This window comes from Crocodylus siamensis, chromosome 4 (genome assembly GCF_052110815.1).
Source record: "Crocodylus siamensis isolate JL-2025a chromosome 4, ASM5211081v1, whole genome shotgun sequence".
NCBI classification, from domain to species: domain Eukaryota; kingdom Metazoa; phylum Chordata; order Crocodylia; family Crocodylidae; genus Crocodylus; species Crocodylus siamensis.
Genome location: NC_143398.1, coordinates 181400052 through 181412518, shown reverse-complemented (window position 1 = coordinate 181412518; position 12467 = coordinate 181400052). Strand labels below are relative to the sequence as shown.

The 12467-nt window shown below is 37.0% G+C and overlaps 1 protein-coding gene across 13 annotated transcripts in view; it reads right to left on the bottom strand.

The window, feature by feature from the left end:
- The window catches only part of PCNT (pericentrin), a 137358-nt gene that overhangs the window by 33671 nt on the left and 91220 nt on the right, over positions 1 to 12467 (bottom strand). For all 13 annotated transcript variants that reach the window (XM_090045069.1, XM_090045068.1, XM_090045073.1 and 10 more), the window contains 6 exons: positions 9294 to 9446; positions 8799 to 8969; positions 6468 to 7601; positions 4153 to 4320; positions 2264 to 2788; positions 137 to 239 (listed from right to left, as the gene is read on the bottom strand). In XM_090045069.1, coding sequence (XP_089901195.1) covers positions 137 to 239; positions 2264 to 2788; positions 4153 to 4320; positions 6468 to 7601; positions 8799 to 8969; positions 9294 to 9446 — 2254 coding nt within the window. The remainder of the gene's footprint in view (positions 1 to 136; positions 240 to 2263; positions 2789 to 4152; positions 4321 to 6467; positions 7602 to 8798; positions 8970 to 9293; positions 9447 to 12467) is intronic.

Sequence of the window (12467 nt, the reverse complement as noted above, 5' to 3'; positions counted from 1 at the left end):
TGTCTTAAGTAACTTAATTTTCTTCAGCTCAAAAATGCAAAAAACCCAAAAGGAAATAATGTTAGTTTTGCATATTTAAGTTAATATCATATAGTTGAAGTGAGTTAAACATAAATTAAAAGAAAATAAAACTCACTGCTGCTATATCCATTACTTGCTCGCTCTAGGCCAGACACTGTTGATCTCACATCATCTTGTGAATCAGATGGGGTTAAAGTTAAGTTGTCAACTTCTCTCATCTGTTTAAAAAAAAACAAACAAAACAAAAAATAAAACCATATGTACATGAACCAGACTCAGGAGTCATTCCTAACATTAATCTAGTTTTGAGCTGTGGCACCTTTTATCTTAAAAAATCATCAGTACAAAATACGTTATAGATTTACAAGAGCAAATATTGTAGCTGAAATGAAAGTTCCTTTGGAAATGCATCCCATTTTCTCTTGCATATAATAGTCCTAAAAATTCCCATTTGGGGCTGAAGCTTTAAGCTTGGCCTCAGCTGACATACGAGCTACCTCTGATATCTGGGAGAATGGAAAAGTAGCATACTGAATAAGTATATTTTTTGTTCCATGTAACAAAATGTTGAATGCTAATATCCTTTTTCTGCAGTCAGTAGTATTTTAAAAGGTATGCTGTAAGGGATTTTAAGAACATTTTTGATCACACACAATAATATCAACTAAGATCTAATTAGTTTCTCCTGAAACCCTGCACATACCCTTCCTGTGTGGGGCAAGTAACAACAGCGGATACTACTAGGGTGTGTAGGCTGTAGCTGTGTTGGTCTAAGGACGATCTGAGCAGGGTGAAGGGCCCAGGGCAAATCAGCCTGTGTAAGGTGCTGCCCCCAGACGCAAGGAAGCCACCAGCAGATTCAGCAGCCAGAGGAGTGGGGGGTGCAGAGCAGCCAGACGTGAAGCCGGCAGCAGCACGGATGTTAGGCAGGTTATAATGCGTCATCAATCCAAAATCTATATTTAGTCCATGATTTAGTTCATGTCTGTATTTTAGTCCATCCTCAGAGGGAATTTACAAACACTTTTCAAAGACAAAGCTATGAACTTCATTTCATCAACCTCCCGGATACAAAAAATCATGGACTAAATAGACGTTAGATTGATGACACGTTATAACCTGCCTGACATCCGACTCCCCGGGTTCCTCTCCACTATTTACCAGCTATTTTCATTCCCCTTCCCTCCCAGTCCTGCCCCAGCCTCTCTCTCACCCACTGACTCAATTTACATCTTCAGTGACTGGCTTTCTTGCATGCATACCAGCCTCTGGCTTCTTTACTCCTCATTCCATCCAGGAAGAGCACACACCAACTGCAGATGCTTCCTCATTCTGACATGGGTATTTATACCCAAAAGCTTCCTAAGAATTCTTTCAACTATTTGAGTTAGTCTAATAAAAGATATCAAATTAAACCAAAAAACCTTGTCTGTTGGGATACTACTAGGACACTTTCATGAATGAGCTTATAAAATGTCTATTTGAAATTGCACATATATAATCTTTGCTTTGGCAAGATTCAGCAAATTCTGTAGTAACATTCAAGTGACAACATTTTTCTCTTGATAAAAAGATTGATTCTAGTATACAATTATGTACTACTATATCATTAGTTTAATATATAATCTTTATTAGCATTGAAATGCTTTTTCAGTCTTTAATTCAGAGATTCTTGAGGATTATTTTAAAGAAGATTCATCTTCTATTTATGACAGTACATTGGGACTCAAAAGGTCTGGATTTCCCACCTTCATTCTAACTTCCTGTATGACTTCAGTCAGTCTCAGGAACACTTTCCATTACTTTCAATAAGCACCAGTTTAAGCAATCTGTGCCTCAGTTTTCCATATATAAAAAAGGGTAAGTTCCCTTTCTCTGTTGCTTTGTTGGACCAAGTTAGGGTGTAATGTTCCAAATTAATCCCATACCCTACAGTCATGTAGGAAGCAAAGCTCTAGAATGAAATTTATTTGGCGTAGTCTTAAGAAGCCTAATTTCACTTACATATAGAATAGTAAAAGGATCTTTCAATGCAGCAGTTTTGCTTCACTGTGCAACCAGGAGATGAACTAATAAAAGATGACTGCACACCTAGTATGACACAGTATCTAATCTTTTTGATGTATTTTTACCAATATAAGTTCCCATGGAAACACACAGAGCACACCCAGCCATAATTTTGGGAGGGGAAAAGGAGGGACAGGGAATTTTAATATATTAAAAACATGTAACTGGTAGTTACCAAAATCCTCTTTTCCATGTCCTGGTACTCAGCAATGGAATAAGTGCTTTCAGAGAAACATGGAGACTTTAAATCTAGTTTGTCTGTTGTTTCCTCATTGCTGTATGCAGATAGCTTGGGATATCCCAACAGTCCAGAGGTATCTCCCTGTATGGCGGATGATTTGGTGTGCATTGTTTCTAAGTCCACGCTGTGTATACTATCAACTTCAGAGAAGGGTGTTAAGTGAAGAGTTAGCTGAAGGTCTGTGCTAGTATCCTGCTTTCTCACAATCTCAGGTGAGTCCCACAAAGTCATATCCGTGATTAAATCTTTAAAATTTTTGGGCATCTCCTTAATATGCTCTTGTTTTTTTGAAAAATTGCATTTCAGAGGGTTTGGTGTTTGATGAAATCCCAGTATTTGCTGACAATGCTCTTCTGCTTTATTTGTCATCTCTTCTTCCTGAATCAAGAGTGTCTCTTGCAATTGACTGACTTGAGTTTTCAGATTTCTGCAGTGAACTGGCAATTCAGCATCTTTCTCCTACAATGAAATAACACACAAAAGCTTGCGCATGTCATTTTTCTAGTACCTGCATTTAAAATAGAAGTTCACACACACATAATAAGCTTTAAGAAGGTTCTTTTAAGACAAGATACCATTTTTTATTAATTTTCACTTAGAAATATACTGATTGTTCACATGCCAATTTAAATGAAGACCAAGACAAATGAAATGTAAGACCAGGTTTCTAAAAAGATAACAGAACACACAGCAGCTAGTATAACTGGGATACATCTCCACTTAAATAAGTTTACTGCTTCATTTTTGCAGAAGTTTTATTAGTTTAATTTTAAAAATATTAATCCCCTGTAGTTCTGAAGATAATGTTCCAAACGAGTGCAAAATAACACTGTTGCCTGCAGCTCAAATCCAGACCCAAGAGCACAGCAAGCAGTGCAGAAGAAGGCTGCTTTGAGAAATTCTACAGACTACTCCAAAACTACCAATCCGGTCTCTAGGTCACACACATTGGCTGCTGTGGTACTTGCATCCATGCTCTGGGAGGAATGACAATAGATGCACATTGCAGAGAACCCACCAGCCTTGCCCCGAATTTCAACTCTGCAGTGGTACAGGGAAGTCATGCACAGTAGTAAGTTATGTCTGAAACTTTTACTGCTATATTGCACCCTAGATGTACATTTCAAAACACTGGCAAATTAAGTCTTCTGGCAGTAACCTATGGGGGGATTCCTTGCAAACCAAAGCTTCTAATGTAAAACTGAATTTGGCCTATCGTTTTTTTAGGCGTTATTTGCAACTGTAATTTTTAAAACTACTGCTATAACACACACAAAGTGCTGGAAGATCTATAAAATAATACATTAAGGGATCAAATTGCAGGTAACTTGAAGAGCACAGGCTATTTGTATACATATATACCAGCACTGCTTCAACCTTTAGAAATGAGACTTTCTGGATCTTGTTTTTACACAAAGTCTTTCAATGTGTGAGGGTATGTCTGTACAGCACAAAACACATTGTGCAGAGATAGCCTAAACTAGCTCTGTAGGTAGTGGCTTCAGAACTAGAAGCAACATAGCCTCTATATTACGTCACCCTGGGAGGGCTAATGGGTTCTACTTCTCACTAATGCAGTTTCTCACTAATCCCTGCAAAGCTGTAGAGCATCTCTAAAGGTCACTGCTTTGTGCCTATGTAGACATACCCAAAAATGGTCTTGAAACAACTTTAGTAAACTGGTGAAGAGTGACAAAGAAGAAGGAATGGTCATGCTTTGAGCAGGAGGTGGACTAGATGGCCTCCTGAGGTCCCTTCTAACTAACTTTCTATGAGTCTATGAAATTAACAGCCCCTTTCACCTCATTAATATTCCAGCATACCTTTACATCCTCCAGAGTGCTACCAGGTCTCTCTTCACTAACTTCCAAGTCCTCTGTTACCCAGAGTAATTCAGATTTAAGTTCTTCTTGATGAGATGTCATTTTTGCAATTAGATCATCTTCATTCTGTGAAGGGTTTGTCGTGTCTAACTGTTCCTCTATTAAGATCTTAAAGAGCAAGACAACAGAAAAGGTTTTTGTTAGGTTTTTGACATAAGCAGGTACCACACTAGCAGCCTTTACTTTCAGGTTTCTTTGGCATTCCTCTCTGAGTTTCAACTACAACCACCATTAAATAAATGGACCATAGAGAACAATGTTCATATAAAGGTATTGAAAACTTAGGACATTTCAAAACACAACTACATTTCAATTTACTGGGTCAATTGCTTATATTTACAAAGTGAGTGCAGATGCACTTCACATATTAGTGGAAGACTTTACCATGCAACCTTCTGTATAAGCACCTAGGTACCACTTACAAATCAAGATGATAGTGTTAATATTGTACTTTCTCCAATTTATGCTTCTAACAAAAGGAAATAAAAGTAATTTAAAATTAAATAATTACATTCCTACTTCAGGCCAGTGCTACCAGTACTGTCCTCCTTAATACTGATGCAAACAGAAGGTAGGTGACAATGTTTGCTATTTATTATGAATCAGTACAAGAAAGGTCTGGGGAGACAAAAGAAGCATACCCAGCAACTAAAGCCTTATATAAATCATCATGGTCAATGTTTTAAAACATAGCAATTTAAATGACAAAATATGCTGTTTTGATAGTTGTATAGCTTAGTTGGAGCACTAAACTAGTAGTCACGAGTTTCACCTTGGGCTCCAACACTAAACTACCCCGTGACCCTGATTAAGTCACTTATTTTTCCTATGCTGACAATTTCCCTCCTACTCTCTTTCTCACTTATTTATACTATAAAAGCTCTTTGAGATGGGGGATCTCATGCTACTTATAATAGTCACTGCCACAATGGGGGTCTTGATTTCATTAGGGGCACCTTAGCATTATTACAATACAAGCAATACATGCATTTGTTTAGCTTTAGGATTAACACTTTTTGTAATGCTTAAGGCAGTACTGACTCACTGTACCAACTAGAGGATTACAGATGAACAGCATTTAAGTGATTTCCTAGTGTATCAGCATTAGTCATGCCCTCCATATATATACCTGAAGAAAACATAAATGCCACATAAGTACACTCTAACTAAAGAAACTATGATGTAAACATGCTACTGCAACCTCACTGATAAGCTACAAAAGCTCAACTAGCAAGAATTAAGTGCTACTAGGGAGAAGTCTCTCAAGCATTAGTGACCTGCATACAATTATGATGCCTGTGCTGTGAAGTGAAACGTCAAATAATATGAAGTCACCACAGTACTCTGTGACACCATGACAACTGTGCAAACCTGTTGTTAAGTCAGTAGTACTAAAATTAAAGCTCACTTATTTGGCCCTAAATTGGGCACTACAAAATGTAAAGTTCTGTCTAAACAACATACTTGGTATCTGGTCTAGCAGAGCTAATTTCCTGTCTAAAAACCTTCACGTAAGAGTTATGGTGAATATCAGAAATCTTGGACTTTTATACTAGCAAAGGGCTTTAAGTGCATACCCTAAACCACAGAAGATCATCTCATTTTAACATTTCATATACCTAATTTCTCTCTTCTAGAGTGTAAGTATCTAGAGGTTTGCTATACATTCTTCCAGCATTCTTCTTAAAAGACTACCACCTACTCAAAAAAGCCTTAACCAGCCAGTTAGTGTATACCTGGCACTTGAATGATACGCTATCACCCTCTCACTCATCAGAATGCCCCAGTAGACTTATCTACCAGATGAAAAATGCTTTCCAGGATGAAACATTTAAAAAAAATAAATGAGACCATATTACCCTCCCCTAATAAACTGACTCCACAAACTGACAGAATGCCTTGATAGTAAGTGTCCCCACAGGTTTTGAAGTGAGCTACCTAAGCTTTATTTTAAGTGGCCATTCAAGATTACCATAAAACAAAATATATGCCTTAGCTTTTCTTAAAATGCAAAGCGTGGCAGACATTTATCACCACTATACATTTTGCCCTTAGTAAAAACACTAAATAGCCCAAGATGCAGACCAAATTCAGAATTGCATCACCACACTAGTAAATATAATACTGGTCAATGATTAGAGCAAGTAAAAATGATCAGACTATAAACATTTGTTTTATATAACCCCAGAGAAATAAATACAAAATGTATATGGTGACTGATACTTTTACATTAAAAACATAAAAAAACTACATACCAATTTATTATTTTGGGAAACTGTGGCTGCAAATGACTGGTCAACATTTGGTCTCCAATCTTCTTCCAGTCTTTGCATTCCTTTTGTATGAATAAGAACTTCTCTTTCTTGTTTCGAGACCAGCTTAGGAAGTTTAGCTTCCTGATTATTACGTTGCTCTTTCTCCCTATAGGATTCAAGCTGTGTATAAAGTTCATCTCTTTCAGACAGTAGGGCTTCAATTTGTTGCAAATACTCCTGGATTTGATCTTTCAGTTTTGTATCATTCAGTTGAAGTTCATCCATTTCTTTCTGGTAAACTACTACTTTCTGATTCAGTGTTTGGACTGTTAAGCCAAGCCTGGAAACTTCTGATTGAAGGGTCTGAACTTCTATAGCCTGGCTTTGCTGATAGTCATCTCTTTTTTCCAACTCAGCTTCAAGCTCCGGAACCTTTTCCATTAGGTGATGCAATTCAGTTGTTTCCACTACTCTCTGCTCTGCCATTGTCTTGATTTGTAGATCTCTCTCTAGAAGATTCGCTTCTTTTGCTCTCAGTGTATCTTCAAGTTCTTGAATCCGAGAGGAAATCACCCTCACCTCAACATCCCTCTGAGATAACTGCGTTCTTATAAGGTTATACTCCTCCTGAAATGCTTCGTACTGTATTCTTAAAGAGGTTAGCTCTTTGAAGTGCTGCCTTGAAGACTCCTGTACATTTTGAATATTTTGTTCCAAAATTTCCACCTCCATTTTAAATTGAGATTCCTTCTCTTCAAGTAACTGCTGCAGAGCTTCTCTAGCAGTTGAGACAAGTTCTAGTTCCTCCTGAAGCTCTTTCACTTTGGAACCTAGCAATACATTTTTCTTATTCTGATCTGTATCCTCCTTCATATCTAGTGACCCTTTCTTCAATTCATTCTGAAGATTCTCCCCCTGGTCTTCCAACCCAAGATCATTAAGGTCATCCTGGCTGTCACTAATTTCATGACACACAGGACCAAGCTGGGCCAACTCTTTTTGAAGCTTCTCAATTACTCCATGAAGTTGATCTATCTCTTCTTCTTTATCTTTACGCAACCTTTCCTGATCACCGCGAAGATGCTCAATAAGTGACTCAAGTTCCTTAATTTCAGATTTTTGATCTTCCACAACCTGAGTGAAAGACAAAACAGAAATGTGTAGATATAACTACTTCCTTTCAAGCATCAGCATTCTGACCATTCTTAGGTTCACTTACTAAAATATTTTATATGAAATTAAATTAGATAGATCGTATCTTTGAAACAGCCAGCTAACCAATGAGGCTTGATGTGGCTTACTGAAGACAAGACTTGAAAACGTTATCGTGCCAGAAAACAAGTTCTGTTATAACAAGAAACAAACAAGGGATGCTCCAAACCCAGGTACAGTCCAGGGCTAGTATGCTGGTGTGAAAACCAGTATAGCTACTTCCTCCCTTGGATCTGGAGATGAAGCACCCCTTCACCCGTCTTCCCAATAACAAAATTTGAGAATACCTTTACTGCTGTGTGTTCTCACTTTAAAAGGCTATTTCTTTCCCATCCTGGCTGCAGAAAGAGGGGAACTTCAAGCAGCTACATTTGCTTTAGATTTAGTACATATTCATAACATTGTCTGATTAATTACGCGCTAGTGCCATGAAATGTGTTCATCATATGTAACAAAGGTTAAATGCAAATATACTTATATATACTTGTATCTTCAATGCATGTTGAATTCTGGGGACTGAAGGACTAACCCCTGTGTTTTAATCCCATTTGAGAGTATATCACAAGAAAACAGAGGATTAAAACAGCAAATTAGATATTAATAAAAATATTTTACCCCATTTATAAGTCATGCAGCAATACTGTTGACTGCTACAGACCATAAAATTAAAGACTCTGCTGCCTTGGTGTTTTTCCTGCTTTCAGCTTTTAACATATGATAATTTTATGGTGACTAACATCTGCAGTTATGCAAACAAACTAAGATAACGGTAATAAGAGTAATTAAAACTTATATTTCAGAGTGCAGGTTTACCCATGTAGGGACCAGATCTGAGTTCTTCCCCTCCTGGGTACAGGACTGTACAACAGGTTAGGCTATTTTAGACTTCCTCTGAAACACTAGTTACTCTCTAAAAAAATCCCACCAAATGAAAAATACCAAGAGCATGACTTGGTATGGGAAACTTAATCTTAAGACGACTGTACTACTATTCATTGACCAATCTATTTTCTTCAGGCAAAACATCAAAACCTATTCTATTTCTTGTATCAGAATATTACATTCTGCCAAAACCACTTTTCATATATCAAACAACCAGTATTAGATAAGTGTTCTCACCTTATTGTCTGTCGCATTTTCCAGCTCATGCTGGAGTCTCATAACTTGCTCATTCAAATGATCAATTTCTTGATTCTTCTCTTCAAGCAAGGCCTGTGGAAACTGCAAAACTGATGATTCACTGTAATCCAGGATCTGATTTTGCTTCATGCTGAGTTTTGCTATGTCCTCCTGATTGGAAAACCAACGATATGGATTATACTCTACTATGGTGGCAAAACTATCCATTTTTGATGTTTTTGTCAAGCCAACAATATTCTGGTGTGTGTGTGTGTGTGTGTGTGTGTGTGTGTGTGTATACATACACACACATAAAAACTATGTATAAATTGTATACAAAAATTGTATGCTGTAGTTTAAGTATGTTAACATTTAATTAAACTCACAAAATAGTTACAAAAATTATAAAATGAAGATGATAAAACACTGAACCCTACAAAGATGTGGGTCTCTGAGAAAACCAGTCAATGTACCTTAAGTTAAAGTTATGTATACCTTCAAGTGAGCATTCTCTAACTGAAGCTGGCTGATGCTCGTGGTGTTAATATTTTTTTGCATCTCTAACTCCAAGGTCAGCTGCAAGATTTCATCATTTTTATTGATCAGGTTCTCTTTAAATTCTTCCACTTGCTCTAACAAACTTACTACCTAAAACACAGAAAATATGTAACTGTTTAAGAGTTCTTTTGTTTAACCACAACAAAAAGAAAAACTAGATTAATCTAATTAATGTAATTAATTATGGAGATTACAGAACTGTAACCACCTCATAACTACAAAGGCTTTTTAAGTAGAGTTTACATAAATACATTTGAGATGAAAGAGCAAGGAAGCAGGCAACGTCCCAACAACCTAACTAGGACTTCCCAATTCTAATCCAAAACCCTGTGTCCAAAATTAACAGTGAACATCTGCAAGATCCTTAACCCTCAACTCTACTTCCCCCTCTGTAAATATGAGGATACTATTACTATACACATTCACAGTCTAAGTGTTAGTGAGTTTGAATAAACTGCATGGCTTTGTCTGCCGAGCTTCTAACTTTAACTGTCCCTTGAAGATCTCAAAAGCAAGTTAAAAACTGGGTTTACTGGGAAAAGGAGCAAATCAGAAATGATTTGGCTTACTCTAGCAATAGGAATGGCACTGTAAATGACAGATAATAGGATATTTGGAATATTGCATCCTCTGTGCTAGAGCATGGTTTTTGCAGAATTATGCTCTTTTTTCAAAGTATGATTCTTCAAGCCCATACACACAGTTTCCCTACATGCAATTTTACCAAAATTTATAAGCAAGACAAAGAGCCAAAAGACATCTTTGCTATAAAATTTGTAAGCAAAAGAGAGCTTGCTTATAAATTTTACCTGCTTATAAATTTTACTAGACAGAGCTTTGTTATGTAAAAATGAAAAACAGGGTCATGACTTAACATTGTAGACATGAAATTAAGTAGATATTTCAAATCTTAATACCTTACAAAAAGTGGCTTATGAGATTTAAACATATTAAGCAGATTTAAACATTTAAAAAATATCTGAAGCATACATGTTTTCATGCGAGATACCCTAAAATATAGACATCTGTAAGAATGTTCCTTTAAAAACATGCCTGGAAAAATGGGACAGGTATATGTATATTGATACAAGTCAAAATGCATGCTATGTGAGAGAAATAGCTTATTTGGGAAATTAGAACTTACAGAAAAATTCAACTTTCATATTTTAAATAGGTTTAATTTTGTTAGGATTTTAAGTAGTTTCTTTTATTAAAATGAGGAGTCCACATGATAAATTCATTGATCAATAGCCCAGCTCTAAGATTAAAATTGTTTTAAGCTGGTGTATGTAAGAATGGCAAAATGGATTAGGAATGATGAATTTTAACATATTTGCTTTTAATTCATTTGATGAAGAAGCAGCGAGTGACTGGGCTTTGATGGTGTGGGTTGTCCCCCCTCACCACCCCCAAACACCTATCTTTATATCAAACTGCCTGTAAACTGGCAACAAATGTCATCATAGGACTTTTGTCAAGAAATCACGCCAGATTCCTCAGAAATGTCCTCATGATACATCCAGATTTTTTTTTATTCTGGGGGAGGCACATATTTAGTCTCTATAGCAAGCAAAATAGAGTTAATTGTTTTTTTTAATTGCTGGTTTACACAATATGTTTCTGCACTGAGGATTTTTAATAATTACATCTTACATTTACATTTGAACCGTATCCATCCATGCTATTGTATGAAGAGTAACAGAAATCTCAATAACTATTTAACTATAACATTTTAACTATAAAACGTCCCTGTCCAGCCTGCATTTTAGGTTGAATAAAAGGTACCAAATTTGTGGCAAAAGTGTGGTGTGCAGTGGTTCCTCTAATCTGGTCAGTTTCGCCACATACCCCTCCACCCCTGGCTGGCAAAGGGGCCCTGGCGCTTGCTACTGATTGGCCAGGAGGCAAAAACTGCATATTTAAAGCTGTGGATTTTGCCTCCCAGTTGATCAGTAACAAGCAGCAGGGCCACCAGGGTCTCTCCATCAATTGGGGGTGGGGGGGAAGAGAGGGGAGGGAGGTGCACAGGTGCCCTGCCCCCTGGTCGCCACCTTGGGACCGTAAGTCCCATCCCTTAACCTCCGACCCTTGCCACTATAAGTCCCTCCTCTTGCCCTGGAAGTAACTCGGGGGGAGCGGGAGAGGAGGTGCAGTCTTAGTACCAGAAATCCCACCCTGTCACATGGTCCATGTCATAAAAAGGCCCACCTACCTGATACTAAACCTTGCCCTTTTGTAAAACAAGTTAAATCGATGTGAAAATGTAGTTGTAATGACCTTTTTAAAAGCTGTCACTTGTCTAATGTCAGCTATATGTTATATGAAACAAATCCACTATTTTTATGCAACTTATTAGAAGTCTATTTCCACAAAAAATAAGGCTATAAACTGTATTTCTTCCCAAGGAGGAAAAAATTATTATATTAACATCACCACCTATAGTCCTGGTTCAGCGAATATTCAAGTCTATGTATCCATATCCATTTTGAAAAAAGATATTTAATAATAAACACATAAGCATTGGTTTATATCCCACTAACTTCAGTTGAACAAAACAGAACATTAATGTTATTATCTTTCAAAGTTATGATTTTGTCCTCTAAATACAGCTCTAAATAAAGCTGGACAGTTAGGCATGCACCCCAAGTAAAATAGAAGTAAAATACTATACCATAATTTCAATCTAATAAATAACTCTTAATACTACCTTTAGAATCCTTTGCATATATAATTCATGTTCTTTTTGTTTATTCTCTTGCATGCTCTGCTTGATGCTGAGTATACATGTACTGTAGCTAAACCAGCAATCAATAAATATAAAGTAACATGGCCTAATACTGAGCACCCTATGCTGACTTAGGAAGTAATTAGCATACTAAGGAAGGTTAAATGCAGGAACTAGGGAGCTGATGAGAAACTTCTGTGCAGGTCTGACAAGGTCAAATACTAGGAACTGCTTTTGTACGTACAACTTCTGAGGAAATCTCAGTATGTCGCACAAGGTGGAAATAATACTGAGAGCAGGCACCTAAGAGCATATGTAATTGTCACCAAATCAAATACTGTCTGCTTAAGAGGCTATTGGAGGAACTATATATCTGTTCAGTCTCC